An 18,060-nucleotide genomic window follows, 5' to 3' on the forward strand; every position below is an offset into this window, starting at 1 on the left:
AAGCTCTCTACGTTCTATAGTCCTTAAAAGTTGATCCCTACATCTCCTAATTTTTTTAAACTTTCATCTTTTGCAGAAAGAAAAACAACAGAGCTTTAAATTGAACCTAACAACATATCTAACCCAACCTAACCTAACCTAACCTAACCTAACCTAACCGCTAACCTAACAGCTAACCTAACAGCTAACCTAAGAGCTAAACTGAGCAAATATTTACACTATCGTGTTTCCTATCTACAGCACAGCTCCTCTTCAAACTCGGGGGATGGCTGAAGCTCGGCCTAAAGATGACGCATCCCCTTTTCCCTCCTCTCGGCTGGCGGGGCATCAGGGCTTCCTCAGGCGCAGGTGTCTCCTCTCCAGTCTTCCTGCACTCGCTTGGCTGAGATGATCAGAGCAGCCAGGCTGGAGGCAGGATCGCCTGAGGTCACAAAGGGATGCTGCCCAGAGGAAAAAGAACAAAGAAAGGAACTCTTACTTTCCAGGATCACATCCTCGCGGGCTCAAGCAGGATTCCCTGGCTATCAGCAAGACACACATCGAGCACCGAGGGCAGCATGTCACCCTGCGCCTTCCTGTCCTGGCAGCTTTCTGTGCCACGTGGCCCACACTCCTCCTCCTCATCCCTTCATGCAGGTGTCCTCAGCTGCCAGGCCTTTTTGCCCCTTTGCTTTTCCTTACCTGTAGGAGCTCCTGGGCAGACCAGCGCCTGTCCTCATCTGCCTGCAGGCAGCAGCGGAGGAAGTCGCGCAGGAGAGCCGAGTGGTGCCTGGGGTTCTGCAGTTTTGGGGGCCCGTTCCTTTCTAGCAGTTCAAAAACCTACAGCACATGGATGCAAGAGGACACTCCACCTGCTCCTTTGCTAGCCACACACAGCTCTCTCCACACAGAGCCCTCTTGCTAAGCTGCACCTTACCCGGAGACGGGCTTCCCGCTGGTAAGGAGCTTCCCCTTCCACCATTTCCAGCCCCATGATCCCCAGGGACCAGATGTCCACTTTGGGGCCGTAGGCTTCTCCTCTCACCACCTCCGGTGCCATCCAGCTGGGAGTGCCGACGCTGGAGCTGCGCTTGCTGTGCTCAGGGCTGAGCTGAGCACAGAGGCCAAAGTCACCTGAGGACAAAAACAAAGCCTGTCAAAGCCAGCTACCACTGGCAAAGCGGCCAAAACCATTGCCCACTCCAAGCCTGACCAGGCCATGCTGAATCTAGCTGAAAAAGCAGCTGAGCTCTCCTTCCACGTGCCTGGAGCCAGGCAAATAAGGCATCGGCCGCTTCAAAAACACCCTGACGATTCACGCACTGGCCAAGCCGCGCTTCTGCCCCAGTGGCTGTCACCAAAATGCAAGCGCACGGCATATGCTGGACATGCTGCAGCCCAGCAGGGACACCCACCCAACTTGACGGATCCGTCCGTGCTCACAAGGACGTTGCAACTTTTGATGTCTCTGTGGATGACTTGGCGGCAATGAAGGAAATGCAGTCCTTGCAGGCACTGAGAGAGAAGAAGGAGGGAGGGAAAGTTAACGTGCAGGATCTGATTTCATCCCACCCGCAAGGAAAGAGCTCAACGGGATTGGCGGCTTTCTCAGGGAATTGTGAGCCAGGGCGAAACATCACGCTGCTGTCATCATGAAGAGCTTGCTGCTTCAACACTCTTGGAAGTTTTTTCTAGATTTCCAAGCAAAGGCACCTGGGCTCCCAAAAGTTCCACCGGCCTTGGGTAGGAAGCGCGTCACCTTTGGCTGGGAGGCGGCACGGTAAAGAATTTTGGGGAAGCCTAGTGGCAGCAGAAGAGGAAGCTGCTGGTGACAGCAGCACCTTCGAGCTGTTCCAGAATGCATCGCCATCCAGGCTGCAATGCTATCCTTTGAAGCTGAGGACAGCTCTTTGCCCTTAGCTTGAAATTCTGCCACCCGCATGCTGCCTTCCAGTGGCAAGCAATGTAGGACAGACAGACAGGCTCCAGGCAAACATTCCCAGGCAAAGCTGAGAAGAGGAAGAAAGAGAAATTGAGCCAGTGAGCGAGCACCAAGGCCAGACAACAGACAGGATGGAAGAGTGCAAGAACAGAGCCTGAGGAGTGCGAGGGCACCGGCAGGCAGTACACTTCCCATGCTCTTTCTTCTCCTGTGTGGCATGAGAGCAGCAACAGCAGCAGCAGCAGCAAAAGAAGGGTGAGAGCAAGAAATCTCGGCTCTCCTTAAGCTCCAGCTGGCAAGCAGCATCCGGGCAGGCTTGGGCAAGCACAAGCGGGATCCCTCACCTCCCGACAGACAGCGCCTATCTGTCCTTCCTCCAGGTACACTGCCCTCAGCACATCAAACAAGGTGCCGCCGTCCATGAACTCCATGGCCAGCCAGAGCTCCGCATCCACCAGGTAGCTGAAAGAAGAAAACTACGGCATGGAGAAACAGAATGGGCACAGCCTCAGTCACCCCAGGGCCTGAGCCAGGTTTTTGCAGCTGCTCTCCAAGCTACGTGGGCCACAAGAGACTATTGAACAGCAGCTCCACCTCCTCCCACGCTCTGGAGACCAGCAGAGAAATCATCCCCAGCTCTGTTCTCTGCCAGTGACCAAAGGGCATCGTCTCTTTGCGCTTGCACCAGCTAAAGCTACATTGACACCAGAATATGCCAACCTGTCTAAGTAGGTAACGATATTGGGACTCCTGTTGTCCCTCATGGCCAGGATTTCATTGGCAGCCAGCTCCTCGGACATCTCCTCCTCGAGTGACATGATCTTGATTGCCACCTGCAATGACATTGGCCACCGGTACCTTGAGAAGACGCACCCTGCTCGAGATCACAAGGAGCACGGAGCGAGTGCTGGTGCAATGAGGCAGCACGCTGGGCCAAAGCGCCTTGTCACTAGACAGCAGAGCTTAGCAGAAGCACCAAAGGCCAGCCCAAATGCATTCTGCCCCCTGAGCCTAGACTGCATTTCAGAGGAACAGCCTCTGCTGCAGACATGGAGCTGCCACCCAAACCTCCAAGCAGAGCTCACAGCAGCGGGCAAAGCGCTCCGGAGCTGCAAAATGGCATGGGGCTGTTGGCACTTTACCTGTTGTCCGCTGCTGGTGTCAAGGGCTTTATAAACAGCTCCAAACCCCCTAGAAAGACAAAAGCAGCAGAAAGACACCTTTATCCCTTTGGCAGTGAAAGCAAGCCCAGGTAGCAGATCTCCCCAGGCTGCCTGGACGCCTTCCTCAGAAAAAATGCCTGGCTGCAGCATCTCTTCTGCCAACGGCACCTCAGCCCATCAGCCCTCTGCCATGCGGCGCAGGCTGTCCGAGGGAACACTAAGGTGCAGCATGAAGACCAAGGGCCGCTGGAAATCTCCAAGGCGCACGCCCTGCCAGGTCATTTCACAACCTAAGGGGAACTCTCTCCTTGTGCGGGTGTGCATGCATGTGTGTGTCAAAAAAAGGGAGAACAATTTGAGTCAGAAGACTGTCCTTGACAATCTGACCTTTCTTGGATGGCAAGGTGCTCTTTCAGGCCCGAAAGTTGCAGGGGCAGGGGTTTTCCCAGCTCCTGCTCCTCATTGCTGCAAGCAAGACACTGCCAGCATCAACTTGTCTTTGATGAGGCCTTTGGATTGCTCTGACCAAGCAGTCCGGGCAGGCCACACGAGGTCAAGCCAGAGCCTGACCATGATTGGGGCTTGCCTGACTTCACGCTTGATATTGCACCAGCCAAAGACCTGGTCCACACTTTTGTAAAATGAGCTGACGTCACGCTTACCCTCGCCCGAGTTCCTCAAATGCCGTGTATTTGCCTGTTGGCCGGCCCGGACTCACGATGCTCCCTGAAAGACAAAAGCAGTGCAGGGTGCTCACTGGCACACAGAGACGCCGCTGCCCAGAGCGTCCCAAAGGCAGCCCCACTGCCCGCAGCTCTGGGCCCTTTGCGGTCCCTCGGCTTCCAGCTGCTGAGACCAGCAAGTGGGAGGGCCATCTTCTCCACCTTTCATCAGGTGGCCTTTCCAAGAAGGCCTTGATTTCTTTCAAGAGCAGCATCCCACGCGATAAGCCAAAATGATGAGCCCTTAAGAAGGGGGCCCTAAGAGGTAACCAAGGGCCTTTGCAGCCTCCTCACTCACACCCACCATCACTGGCAGGTCCACTGCCAGGGGCACAAAGTGTCTGGGCCGGAGGAGGAGTAAGAACCAGAGCCAGAAAACAGCTGGCGCCAGACAGCTGCCTGGGCAATAGTCACTTGCTAGGTGCCAGCCTTCTGCTCAAGCAGAAACAATCTCTGCTTTTGTCTTTGGCCCACAAGGCAGCCCAGGCAGGGCCAAGCCAGGCCCAGCCGCCCTCACAGGCAGCAGGGACTCCCTGAGCGCTGCCGCGCTGCCTCAGAGCACAACAACACCTTCTGCAGAGAGGCCTAAGTGCCTCTGAGACCGAGGGGCAGCATCTGGCGCAGCCTACACCCAGACACGCGCACAACACCCTGCTCTGGCAGACAAGAAATGCACCGGACGTACTCAGTGTCTTCAGGCCCTCCCTCATCTCGGGCTGCTGGGCTGCGCTGCTGCAGGAAGTGCCGGCAGGGGGGGTTGAGCTGGCTGCTGCAGGCCACGCTGGTCCGGCGGCACCAGGCTGAATGGCAGAGCCTGTCTTGCGCTGGGACAAGAAAGGATTGCCCGTCAGAAGGGTGGCTGGCACACATGCCCCCCCTAAGCGCACGGCAAAAGCAAGGCCTTGGGAAGGTGCTGCCAGCCACGGCCAGGCCTCTCCAGCTGGGGCAGTTCCCATGTCCCCTTCTCAAAGGCACCTTCGGGAGAAGCCCAAAGGCTACTGGCATCCAGCCCCTCCCGACCACCTCCATGCTCCACGTCTTCAGCTGTTCTGCAAGACACTGGCAACAAGGTATCGATGGGGCTGCCAAGATCCACAAAGAGATCAGAGCAGGGCCCCAGAGCCTTGCTGCTTTCCTCCTCCTGTCTTTTCCTGGGCAATGAAATCAGCCCGGAGTTGGCACGCAACAGTCTGCTCAGAAGCCCGCAGCGTGTCCCTTCTCTGATCTGTTTCACGGATTTCCCTTCTCTATGGCAGCCTTTAGGGAGCGGCCCTTGGGAGCCGCCTTCCAGCCCTGCCCAGACCCACCGGCCCTTTTACAGTGCAGGCCTGCCGAGGATTCTCCTCTCCAAACTCTGCTCTGACCGGCTGGAAGGGAAGCACAGCCTGAAGCTAATTAGTCCACGGAGAGGGCAGGTCCCTTCCAGGGCCCAGTGTCTCCCAGGTACCCTGCAAGGCTGTCAACTGCGAATTTGGGCCGCGCTGTCCGCTGACCACTGGCAGCCTGCACTGACCACGGGCACAAGGGGCTGACTCCTACACTGAGAGTCACTGAATGCTGCCTCCTGTCTGATCCCAAGAGACACTCTGGCACCCTCTCAGCATCCCAGCTTAAATGTCAAACTTCAGAACCCATTGGCCAGGGCTCTGCGGCTTGCCTGAAGCCGCACTACGCCTCAGCAGGCACACGGCCGCCAGCATCTTCCGCCACGAGCAACAAGGGCTGCTCCAAAACGGGGAAGCCTGGCCCTGCACCAAAGGCAGTGCCAAGCTCAGCTGTCACTTACTGGCTCAGCAAGTTCAGGCTGTGAAGGGACAGCAGCTGAAGGCTTCATCTTCCTTTGCTCCTCTTCAGCCTCTTCCTCAATGACAGAGGCAGCCAGAGGAGCTGCTGACCCTGCTGTTGTGCCCTGCAGGCAGACAGAAGTGAGAGAGATGGGCAAAAGCCAGTGCCTTAGGAGCTGCTTTCTATTGAGCTGGGAAAGGACCCAGAAGAAGGGCAAATCATAGACTTAGATACAAGTGGGCCTCTGAGTCACGCAAACCCGAGGAAGTTGGCTGAATGAGCTGCTACTCCATCTTGCTGTGCATTTGAGCTTCCCTGCTGCCTAGAAGCAGCAAGATGCCTCGGAGCTGTCCCATTTGCCTTTCATCTCTTGAAAGGCTCTTCACTGGAAAATCAGCAAACAGCCAGTGCTCCCTTTGCTACTGCTGATGCCAGCGGGCAGCTGGCCTTTCCTTCAGCCTCCCACGCCGGCACTCCACACTGGGCTGCAACAGGCCAAGCTGGCAGAATTGCTGCACCATTCTCACACGCCAGCAACGGCACAGCTTCCTTTGCCACTCACCAAAGGACAGGCATGTCTCCATCCGCGTGTCAGGTGACCTGCAGCCAGCAAGGCAAAAGGAACCAGAGGCCCTTAGAAAAGTGCCTGTGCTGGCCACTCCCACAGCACAAGGCAGCCCCAACACAGAGCATTTCCCTTTCCCAACATGCCTCCAGGAGCAACAGCTCTTTCCCACAGCAAGCAAGAGAACAACAAGGACGCTAGAGGAGGCTCTGTCTGCATTTGGGCCTCTTTTGCAAGGAGAGAAATAGGAAGACGGTGCTGGAAATGCCCGCTGCTCTTCAAAACTTTGAGCTCCTCTTGTGCCCAACAGCTCAAGCTGCATTTCCCTCTTCTCTTTCCTGCATTTTCCTTATACATTCTTTTAAATGGCATGCCCTAATTCCCATCCCTTGGCTGAAGATGATAGCCCAGCAAAGCTTCCACAAAGGGTCCCTTCCCTGTGGCAGCTCCCTGCTGAAGCAGCCCAGGAACAGCTGCTGGGCTCAGTAGCAAACCCTCCCTGCACTGCAGTTTCTGCTGCATCGCCAAGGCAATCGCAGTCTTGGCACAGCATCAAAGGCTCAAGTCATGCAGCCAAGGCCTCTAAGGGGCAGAATATGGAGCAAAAGGTGCTTTCCTTCACTCCTGGAGAGAACCACTGAGTTGGTAGAAGTACTTCTGAGGATCTCCCCTCAGGGTCTGCAATTTGCAGCTTGTCTTGCTTGAAGCAGCAAGCCGAGGAAATGACGGACTCCGCTGCCACGCACTCTCCCGGGGAAGGAAGGCAACCGCTGCAGGTTGCATGGCAAATACTCTGCACGCGCCACCCAGTACAGATGCCCCCTTTGGAGCTGATGCTGCTGGCAGGACATTGACCAAAGCGGTGGCACCTTCAGGGCCATTTTGTTCCCACAGAAACTGGGCCACTGGTGCGGCATAAAGAGCAGAGCCAAGCAAAAGTCGGGGGATGCCAGCCCCAGGAGAAACCTTTACTTACGAGTCAGCTGGGTCAGGTAGTAGCCAGAATAGACAACAGAAAAGACGGTGCAAACGGCGGCACAGACTTGCCCGATCATTTTGGCAGCGCTGTGCGCGTTTGCACGCTGAGTACCACCCAAGGGAAAGCCAAGACTCCTCTCGGGGTGCAGGCCGTCTGCTGAGAGCTCCTTGAGCACAAGGATCCTCCTGCAGGGAGCCAGCGGAAGAGCTGCTCTGGACGACCAGGCCTGGCGCGCACCGGGACAACGCTGTGCTGACAGCACTGTGACGTGGCACCTCTGGCTTGACCTCACAAAGGCAGCTGCTCTGGGGCTTTCTTGTGCCCAGCAAGACAACCTTCTGTACAGCTAATGCAAAAGAAAAGCCTGGGAAATTCTCCTCACTCACAAAGGCAGTGCTCAAGGCATCCCAGGGGAACTCAGAAAATGCGCCAATCCAAGCAGCATTCAAGCAATGCAAGCAAACATGACTTTTGGTCCCCAAAGCTTTGACTGAAAGCAAGTCTGCTTCTTCTAGGTGGCATCCTAGCTGGTTTGGAAAATGTCACTAACTTCTTCAGTGACATTTAGATGGCAAACAAAGCAAAGACAATAAATTTCCAGGACTATTGTAGGCTGCAGTTGCTCCTTGAACACGCGGGCGCATGCTGACCTATGGAGGGGCTTGGCAGCTGGCCTGCAAGCACAGCCGAGTTCATGGAAGAAATAGCAGTTGATGGTTTTTGAGTGTATCCATAGCAAGGAAGAAGACAAGGCTGTCAGCATGGAAACCCATTAGAAGAGATAATGGAAAACTTGCGTATGCTAGACTAGGTGCCTAAGTAGATGTGCATACGTGCCTCATAAATTTCTGTAAAACTTTTGCCAGTTATATTGACGTTAATTGCTTTGCACCACTGGATAGAAGAAGTTATTGTGATGTAGTTAGTGACTTGAGATCACGCTTTGTTAAGAGTGTATAAGCTGGAGAACATGCAGAATGAAAAAAACAAACCTTTTTCTTCTTGGACCGTGATCACGTGTGTATGCCACGTCCGGCCTAACGGTGATGCTTGCCCCATCTCTGGGTCAAGAAACAAGTCTTGTCTGACTGGTAACTTTTCAACAAGCTGAGAAAGAAATTAGTACCTGGACATGCAGGTTTCTGAAGGGAGGAAAGAAAAGTGTTGACAAGAATAAAGCTAAGTTTTAAATGCCTGAAACACTCAAACATGACATGTTGTGGGATAGTGTACCATATGTTAGACAGAGGCAAAACAAACCACAACTCATTAGTATCTGGACTTCATTGCCCACTATGCTTAGAAATGTTGCTTGAAGGCACTTTGTGTCAAGGATCCAGTTCCTGTAGATGACTGTCGACGTAGATCAAAATCCTACCAACAAATCAGTGTCAAAACCAGCAAGAGGGAGACTTTTGTCCTTGGCAGGAGCTTCCAGGTGCTCCTGGAAGTCACCAGGCCTAGACACAAAGATGTGTATTCAACGGAGGCAGAGAAGCATCATGCTTAGCTCTAAATGTGACCTTTGCTAGCAGATCATACTAGCAGCTACTAAATTACATTTCTTCTGCTCTTAGCCAGAGCCAAGATGGGAATCAAAGTCTAGATCACAGGAGAAGATCACACGAGCCTCAGCTTTTCCAGAAGAGGAAAACTACAAAGGATAGTAAATTTGCGTCGCATTTACAGGCTATTTTTGCAGATCGATAGACAAGGGATGAAGCTTAAAAGATGAGAGCAAAGGAAAATCAACAGATGTGCTGAAAGGGAGTGAAGAGGAAGGAGACCTCAAATTAACTGAAAAGCTGCACAGAAAGCTTCTCTACTTTGTGCACTTGCCTCAAGTTTTAAATGGCAAAATCTAGGAGTATTTCCAACTTAGTTTTATTAATTCTAGAAGAAAGACAATCAAAACGGTGTGCTTCTGCTTACAGTATGAAGTAAAGCACAGGAAGCCATTAGAGTAAGAAAAATTGTGTTCAGAAGGCTGAGGCAGCCTTAGGGGTAGGAGGCATGGGGACTGCTGTTAGGGACTGCTCAGGGACTGGGTGCTCCTTGAAGGTTGCCCACAGGCCTGAGTTCCACGCCTGTGGGCAACCTTCAAGGAGCACCCAGTCCCTGAGCAGTCCCTAACAGTGCGTATGCCAGCAGATGGAGGCGAAGCGGAGCCCCAGCTCGGTGGGAAAAGGGCCGGGGTGGGGAGCCGTGCTCAGCAGGGGCTCCTGCATCAAATTGCTCAAAGACAGGCGTGCTATGGTGTGTGCATGTTTCCAACACCTGGCAACAGCAGGCTGGCCCAGATGTGGGAAAAGGCCAAGGAGGCAGCAGAGTGGGAATGGGGCTCTGCAGGAGGCCCGGGCGGTTGCACACCCCTGTGGGGGATGAGGCTGGCCCAGAGGGTCCCTGGGGGTCTGGGGTGAAAAGGGGGGAGAAGAGAAGCAGGGAGGAAATGCCAGATGCCGCTGTGAGAATGCCATTCCGTCCCACAGGTGACATAGTGAGAGGAGGGTGGCAACAAAATGGTGATTGCTGCTGATCAGCCTGACATCTTCAAGACAAGAGGCCCAGAAAGGACTGCACATCTGCCTCCTAGTGTTGTCCTGAATGGGAGCTCATTACCCGGTGTTCATTACCTGTAGGTCTCTCAGCTTCCCGCAGGCATGCCACACTTGCGGTAAGCAAAGCTGCTTACCTCCCTATGTTCTTTGGGCCTCTGAAAGGGACTGTCCACTTAGCTACAGCCTGGCAAGGAAGGGAGTCTTACAACACTGTGGATATTTTCGACTTTTATTGACACTCGGGCTGAAACCAAGTATCCCCTCGCTGCTTCTCCATCTTCAGCATTCTGTCCTGCAGGTGGCCTGCTCAGGCTGACAGCTTGGAGCGCCTGCAGGCTCCAGTTCTACTGCAGCCCAGCTTTTCCTCTCACTGCTTAATTCTTATTATGACAATTCTTTCATTTCTACTTCAAAGCTTCCCTAAATTAACAACACTCTATCCTAAGCTAAACAATCCTCTACTATCCAAGCTCTCTACGTTCTATAGTCCTTAAAAGTTGATCCCTACATCTCCTAATTTTTTTAAACTTTCATCTTTTGCAGAAAGAAAAACAACAGAGCTTTAAATTGAACCTAACAACATATCTAACCCAACCTAACCTAACCTAACCTAACCTAACCTAACCTAACCTAACAGCTAACCTAACAGCTAACCTAACAGCTAACCTAAGAGCTAAACTGAGCAAATATTTACACTATCGTGTTTCCTATCTACAGCACAGCTCCTCTTCAAACTCGGGGGATGGCTGAAGCTCGGCCTAAAGATGACGCATCCCCTTTTCCCTCCTCTCGGCTGGCGGGGCATCAGGGCCTCCTCAGGCGCAGGTGTCTCCTCTCCAGTCTTCCTGCACTCGCTTGGCTGAGATGATCAGAGCAGCCAGGCTGGAGGCAGGATCGCCTGAGGTCACAAAGGGATGCTGCCCAGAGGAAAAAGAACAAAGAAAGGAACTCTTACTTTCCAGGATCACATCCTCGCGGGCTCAAGCAGGATTCCCTGGCTATCAGCAAGACACACATCGAGCACCGAGGGCAGCATGTCACCCTGCGCCTTCCTGTCCTGGCAGCTTTCTGTGCCACGTGGCCCACACTCCTCCTCCTCATCCCTTCATGCAGGTGTCCTCAGCTGCCAGGCCTTTTTGCCCCTTTGCTTTTCCTTACCTGTAGGAGCTCCTGGGCAGACCAGCGCCTGTCCTCATCTGCCTGCAGGCAGCAGCGGAGGAAGTCGCGCAGGAGAGCCGAGTGGTGCCTGGGGTTCTGCAGTTTTGGGGGCCCGTTCCTTTCTAGCAGTTCAAAAACCTACAGCACATGGATGCAAGAGGACACTCCACCTGCTCCTTTGCTAGCCACACACAGCTCTCTCCACACAGAGCCCTCTTGCTAAGCTGCACCTTACCCGGAGACGGGCTTCCCGCTGGTAAGGAGCTTCCCCTTCCACCATTTCCAGCCCCATGATCCCCAGGGACCAGATGTCCACTTTGGGGCCGTAGGCTTCTCCTCTCACCACCTCCGGTGCCATCCAGCTGGGAGTGCCGACGCTGGAGCTGCGCTTGCTGTGCTCAGGGCTGAGCTGAGCACAGAGGCCAAAGTCACCTGAGGACAAAAACAAAGCCTGTCAAAGCCAGCTACCACTGGCAAAGCGGCCAAAACCATTGCCCACTCCAAGCCTGACCAGGCCATGCTGAATCTAGCTGAAAAAGCAGCTGAGCTCTCCTTCCACGTGCCTGGAGCCAGGCAAATAAGGCATCGGCCGCTTCAAAAACACCCTGACGATTCACGCACTGGCCAAGCCGCGCTTCTGCCCCAGTGGCTGTCACCAAAATGCAAGCGCATGGCATATGCTGGACATGCTGCAGCCCAGCAGGGACACCCACCCAACTTGACGGATCCGTCCGTGCTCACAAGGACGTTGCAACTTTTGATGTCTCTGTGGATGACTTGGCGGCAATGAAGGAAATGCAGTCCTTGCAGGCACTGAGAGAGAAGAAGGAGGGAGGGAAAGTTAACGTGCAGGATCTGATTTCATCCCACCCGCAAGGAAAGAGCTCAACGGGATTGGCGGCTTTCTCAGGGAATTGTGAGCCAGGGCGAAACATCACGCTGCTGTCATCATGAAGAGCTTGCTGCTTCAACACTCTTGGAAGTTTTTTCTAGATTTCCAAGCAAAGGCACCTGGGCTCCCAAAAGTTCCACCGGCCTTGGGTAGGAAGCGCGTCACCTTTGGCTGGGAGGCGGCACGGTAAAGAATTTTGGGGAAGCCTAGTGGCAGCAGAAGAGGAAGCTGCTGGTGACAGCAGCACCTTCGAGCTGTTCCAGAATGCATCGCCATCCAGGCTGCAATGCTATCCTTTGAAGCTGAGGACAGCTCTTTGCCCTTAGCTTGAAATTCTGCCACCCGCATGCTGCCTTCCAGTGGCAAGCAATGTAGGACAGACAGACAGGCTCCAGGCAAACATTCCCAGGCAAAGCTGAGAAGAGGAAGAAAGAGAAATTGAGCCAGTGAGCGAGCACCAAGGCCAGACAACAGACAGGATGGAAGAGTGCAAGAACAGAGCCTGAGGAGTGCGAGGGCACCGGCAGGCAGTACACTTCCCATGCTCTTTCTTCTCCTGTGTGGCATGAGAGCAGCAACAGCAGCAGCAGCAGCAAAAGAAGGGTGAGAGCAAGAAATCTCGGCTCTCCTTAAGCTCCAGCTGGCAAGCAGCATCCGGGCAGGCTTGGGCAAGCACAAGCGGGATCCCTCACCTCCCGACAGACAGCGCCTATCTGTCCTTCCTCCAGGTACACTGCCCTCAGCACATCAAACAAGGTGCCGCCGTCCATGAACTCCATGGCCAGCCAGAGCTCCGCATCCACCAGGTAGCTGAAAGAAGAAAACTACGGCATGGAGAAACAGAATGGGCACAGCCTCAGTCACCCCAGGGCCTGAGCCAGGTTTTTGCAGCTGCTCTCCAAGCTACGTGGGCCACAAGAGACTATTGAACAGCAGCTCCACCTCCTCCCACGCTCTGGAGACCAGCAGAGAAATCATCCCCAGCTCTGTTCTCTGCCAGTGACCAAAGGGCATCGTCTCTTTGCGCTTGCACCAGCTAAAGCTACATTGACACCAGAATATGCCAACCTGTCTAAGTAGGTAACGATATTGGGACTCCTGTTGTCCCTCATGGCCAGGATTTCATTGGCAGCCAGCTCCTCGGACATCTCCTCCTCGAGTGACATGATCTTGATTGCCACCTGCAATGACATTGGCCACCGGTACCTTGAGAAGACGCACCCTGCTCGAGATCACAAGGAGCACGGAGCGAGTGCTGGTGCAATGAGGCAGCACGCTGGGCCAAAGCGCCTTGTCACTAGACAGCAGAGCTTAGCAGAAGCACCAAAGGCCAGCCCAAATGCATTCTGCCCCCTGAGCCTAGACTGCATTTCAGAGGAACAGCCTCTGCTGCAGACATGGAGCTGCCACCCAAACCTCCAAGCAGAGCTCACAGCAGCGGGCAAAGCGCTCCGGAGCTGCAAAATGGCATGGGGCTGTTGGCACTTTACCTGTTGTCCGCTGCTGGTGTCAAGGGCTTTATAAACAGCTCCAAACCCCCTAGAAAGACAAAAGCAGCAGAAAGACACCTTTATCCCTTTGGCAGTGAAAGCAAGCCCAGGTAGCAGATCTCCCCAGGCTGCCTGGACGCCTTCCTCAGAAAAAATGCCTGGCTGCAGCATCTCTTCTGCCAACGGCACCTCAGCCCATCAGCCGTCTGCCATGCGGCGCAGGCTGTCCGAGGGAACACTAAGGTGCAGCATGAAGACCAAGGGCCGCTGGAAATCTCCAAGGCGCACGCCCTGCCAGGTCATTTCACAACCTAAGGGGAACTCTCTCCTTGTGCGGGTGTGCATGCATGTGTGTGTCAAAAAAGGGAGAACAATTTGAGTCAGAAGACTGTCCTTGACAATCTGACCTTTCTTGGATGGCAAGGTGCTCTTTCAGGCCCGAAAGTTGCAGGGGCAGGGGTTTTCCCAGCTCCTGCTCCTCATTGCTGCAAGCAAGACACTGCCAGCATCAACTTGTCTTTGATGAGGCCTTTGGATTGCTCTGACCAAGCAGTCCGGGCAGGCCACACGAGGTCAAGCCAGAGCCTGACCATGATTGGGGCTTGCCTGACTTCACGCTTGATATTGCACCAGCCAAAGACCTGGTCCACACTTTTGTAAAATGAGCTGACGTCACGCTTACCCTCGCCCGAGTTCCTCAAATGCCGTGTATTTGCCTGTTGGCCGGCCCGGACTCACGATGCTCCCTGAAAGACAAAAGCAGTGCAGGGTGCTCACTGGCACACAGAGACGCCGCTGCCCAGAGCGTCCCAAAGGCAGCCCCACTGCCCGCAGCTCTGGGCCCTTTGCGGTCCCTCGGCTTCCAGCTGCTGAGACCAGCAAGTGGGAGGGCCATCTTCTCCACCTTTCATCAGGTGGCCTTTCCAAGAAGGCCTTGATTTCTTTCAAGAGCAGCATCCCACGCGATAAGCCAAAATGATGAGCCCTTAAGAAGGGGGCCCTAAGAGGTAACCAAGGGCCTTTGCAGCCTCCTCACTCACACCCACCATCACTGGCAGGTCCACTGCCAGGGGCACAAAGTGTCTGGGCCGGAGGAGGAGTAAGAACCAGAGCCAGAAAACAGCTGGCGCCAGACAGCTGCCTGGGCAATAGTCACTTGCTAGGTGCCAGCCTTCTGCTCAAGCAGAAACAATCTCTGCTTTTGTCTTTGGCCCACAAGGCAGCCCAGGCAGGGCCAAGCCAGGCCCAGCCGCCCTCACAGGCAGCAGGGACTCCCTGAGCGCTGCCGCGCTGCCTCAGAGCACAACAACACCTTCTGCAGAGAGGCCTAAGTGCCTCTGAGACCGAGGGGCAGCATCTGGCGCAGCCTACACCCAGACACGCGCACAACACCCTGCTCTGGCAGACAAGAAATGCACCGGACGTACTCAGTGTCTTCAGGCCCTCCCTCATCTCGGGCTGCTGGGCTGCGCTGCTGCAGGAAGTGCCGGCAGCGGGGGTTGAGCTGGCTGCTGCAGGCCACGCTGGTCCGGCGGCACCAGGCTGAATGGCAGAGCCTGTCTTGCGCTGGGACAAGAAAGGATTGCCCGTCAGAAGGGTGGCTGGCACACATGCCCCCCCTAAGCGCACGGCAAAAGCAAGGCCTTGGGAAGGTGCTGCCAGCCACGGCCAGGCCTCTCCAGCTGGGGCAGTTCCCATGTCCCCTTCTCAAAGGCACCTTCGGGAGAAGCCCAAAGGCTACTGGCATCCAGCCCCTCCCGACCACCTCCATGCTCCACGTCTTCAGCTGTTCTGCAAGACACTGGCAACAAGGTATCGATGGGGCTGCCAAGATCCACAAAGAGATCAGAGCAGGGCCCCAGAGCCTTGCTGCTTTCCTCCTCCTGTCTTTTCCTGGGCAATGAAATCAGCCCGGAGTTGGCACGCAACAGTCTGCTCAGAAGCCCGCAGCGTGTCCCTTCTCTGATCTGTTTCACGGATTTCCCTTCTCTATGGCAGCCTTTAGGGAGCGGCCCTTGGGAGCCGCCTTCCAGCCCTGCCCAGACCCACCGGCCCTTTTACAGTGCAGGCCTGCCGAGGATTCTCCTCTCCAAACTCTGCTCTGACCGGCTGGAAGGGAAGCACAGCCTGAAGCTAATTAGTCCACGGAGAGGGCAGGTCCCTTCCAGGGCCCAGTGTCTCCCAGGTACCCTGCAAGGCTGTCAACTGCGAATTTGGGCCGCGCTGTCCGCTGACCACTGGCAGCCTGCACTGACCACGGGCACAAGGGGCTGACTCCTACACTGAGAGTCACTGAATGCTGCCTCCTGTCTGATCCCAAGAGACACTCTGGCACCCTCTCAGCATCCCAGCTTAAATGTCAAACTTCAGAACCCATTGGCCAGGGCTCTGCGGCTTGCCTGAAGCCGCACTACGCCTCAGCAGGCACACGGCCGCCAGCATCTTCCGCCACGAGCAACAAGGGCTGCTCCAAAACGGGGAAGCCTGGCCCTGCACCAAAGGCAGTGCCAAGCTCAGCTGTCACTTACTGGCTCAGCAAGTTCAGGCTGTGAAGGGACAGCAGCTGAAGGCTTCATCTTCCTTTGCTCCTCTTCAGCCTCTTCCTCAATGACAGAGGCAGCCAGAGGAGCTGCTGACCCTGCTGTTGTGCCCTGCAGGCAGACAGAAGTGAGAGAGATGGGCAAAAGCCAGTGCCTTAGGAGCTGCTTTCTATTGAGCTGGGAAAGGACCCAGAAGAAGGGCAAATCATAGACTTAGATACAAGTGGGCCTCTGAGTCACGCAAACCCGAGGAAGTTGGCTGAATGAGCTGCTACTCCATCTTGCTGTGCATTTGAGCTTCCCTGCTGCCTAGAAGCAGCAAGATGCCTCGGAGCTGTCCCATTTGCCTTTCATCTCTTGAAAGGCTCTTCACTGGAAAATCAGCAAACAGCCAGTGCTCCCTTTGCTACTGCTGATGCCAGCGGGCAGCTGGCCTTTCCTTCAGCCTCCCACGCCGGCACTCCACACTGGGCTGCAACAGGCCAAGCTGGCAGAATTGCTGCACCATTCTCACACGCCAGCAACGGCACAGCTTCCTTTGCCACTCACCAAAGGACAGGCATGTCTCCATCCGCGTGTCAGGTGACCTGCAGCCAGCAAGGCAAAAGGAACCAGAGGCCCTTAGAAAAGTGCCTGTGCTGGCCACTCCCACAGCACAAGGCAGCCCCAACACAGAGCATTTCCCTTTCCCAACATGCCTCCAGGAGCAACAGCTCTTTCCCACAGCAAGCAAGAGAACAACAAGGACGCTAGAGGAGGCTCTGTCTGCATTTGGGCCTCTTTTGCAAGGAGAGAAATAGGAAGACGGTGCTGGAAATGCCCGCTGCTCTTCAAAACTTTGAGCTCCTCTTGTGCCCAACAGCTCAAGCTGCATTTCCCTCTTCTCTTTCCTGCATTTTTCTTATACATTCTTTTAAATGGCATGCCCTAATTCCCATCCCTTGGCTGAAGATGATAGCCCAGCAAAGCTTCCACAAAGGGTCCCTTCCCTGTGGCAGCTCCCTGCTGAAGCAGCCCAGGAACAGCTGCTGGGCTCAGTAGCAAACCCTCCCTGCACTGCAGTTTCTGCTGCATCGCCAAGGCAATCGCAGTCTTGGCACAGCATCAAAGGCTCAAGTCATGCAGCCAAGGCCTCTAAGGGGCAGAATATGGAGCAAAAGGTGCTTTCCTTCACTCCTGGAGAGAACCACTGAGTTGGTAGAAGTACTTCTGAGGATCTCCCCTCAGGGTCTGCAATTTGCAGCTTGTCTTGCTTGAAGCAGCAAGCCGAGGAAATGACGGACTCCGCTGCCACGCACTCTCCCGGGGAAGGAAGGCAACCGCTGCAGGTTGCATGGCAAATACTCTGCACGCGCCACCCAGTACAGATGCCCCCTTTGGAGCTGATGCTGCTGGCAGGACATTGACCAAAGCGGTGGCACCTTCAGGGCCATTTTGTTCCCACAGAAACTGGGCCACTGGTGCGGCATAAAGAGCAGAGCCAAGCAAAAGTCGGGGGATGCCAGCCCCAGGAGAAACCTTTACTTACGAGTCAGCTGGGTCAGGTAGTAGCCAGAATAGACAACAGAAAAGACGGTGCAAACGGCGGCACAGACTTGCCCGATCATTTTGGCAGCGCTGTGCGCGTTTGCACGCTGAGTACCACCCAAGGGAAAGCCAAGACTCCTCTCGGGGTGCAGGCCGTCTGCTGAGAGCTCCTTGAGCACAAGGATCCTCCTGCAGGGAGCCAGCGGAAGAGCTGCTCTGGACGACCAGGCCTGGCGCGCACCGGGACAACGCTGTGCTGACAGCACTGTGACGTGGCACCTCTGGCTTGACCTCACAAAGGCAGCTGCTCTGGGGCTTTCTTGTGCCCAGCAAGACAACCTTCTGTACAGCTAATGCAAAAGAAAAGCCTGGGAAATTCTCCTCACTCACAAAGGCAGTGCTCAAGGCATCCCAGGGGAACTCAGAAAATGCGCCAATCCAAGCAGCATTCAAGCAATGCAAGCAAACATGACTTTTGGTCCCCAAAGCTTTGACTGAAAGCAAGTCTGCTTCTTCTAGGTGGCATCCTAGCTGGTTTGGAAAATGTCACTAACTTCTTCAGTGACATTTAGATGGCAAACAAAGCAAAGACAATAAATTTCCAGGACTATTGTAGGCTGCAGTTGCTCCTTGAACACGCGGGCGCATGCTGACCTATGGAGGGGCTTGGCAGCTGGCCTGCAAGCACAGCCGAGTTCATGGAAGAAATAGCAGTTGATGGTTTTTGAGTGTATCCATAGCAAGGAAGAAGACAAGGCTG

The 18,060-nt window shown here is 54.8% G+C and overlaps 2 protein-coding genes across 2 annotated transcripts; both read right to left on the reverse strand.

Moving 5' to 3' along the window:
- Nucleotides 1-338: 338 nt before the first annotated feature.
- LOC128941695 (serine/threonine-protein kinase PAK 3-like) lies at nt 339-7,211 on the reverse strand. The gene is made up of 13 exons (XM_054283583.1): nt 7,133-7,211; nt 6,154-6,191; nt 5,589-5,715; nt 5,517-5,528; nt 4,492-4,620; nt 3,747-3,810; nt 3,064-3,112; nt 2,642-2,754; nt 2,266-2,383; nt 1,395-1,494; nt 917-1,113; nt 682-819; nt 339-440 (listed from the first exon to the last, which is right to left on the reverse strand). Exons 1-13 carry the CDS (start codon nt 7,209-7,211, stop codon nt 339-341), a joined length of 1,266 nt encoding a protein of 421 aa, XP_054139558.1.
- Nucleotides 7,212-10,508: 3,297 nt separating this feature from the next.
- Nucleotides 10,509-17,380, reverse strand: LOC128941692 (serine/threonine-protein kinase PAK 3-like). Its single transcript, XM_054283581.1, has 13 exons — nt 17,302-17,380; nt 16,323-16,360; nt 15,758-15,884; nt 15,686-15,697; nt 14,661-14,789; nt 13,916-13,979; nt 13,234-13,282; nt 12,812-12,924; nt 12,436-12,553; nt 11,565-11,664; nt 11,087-11,283; nt 10,852-10,989; nt 10,509-10,610 (listed from the first exon to the last, which is right to left on the reverse strand). Exons 1-13 carry the CDS (start codon nt 17,378-17,380, stop codon nt 10,509-10,511), a joined length of 1,266 nt encoding a protein of 421 aa, XP_054139556.1.
- Nucleotides 17,381-18,060: the final 680 nt, after the last annotated feature.

Source organism: Melozone crissalis, unplaced genomic scaffold (assembly GCF_028551555.1).
Source record: "Melozone crissalis strain CALT ecotype California unplaced genomic scaffold, PUWL_Pcris_2 ptg000036l_1, whole genome shotgun sequence".
Taxonomy (NCBI): domain Eukaryota; kingdom Metazoa; phylum Chordata; class Aves; order Passeriformes; family Passerellidae; genus Melozone; species Melozone crissalis.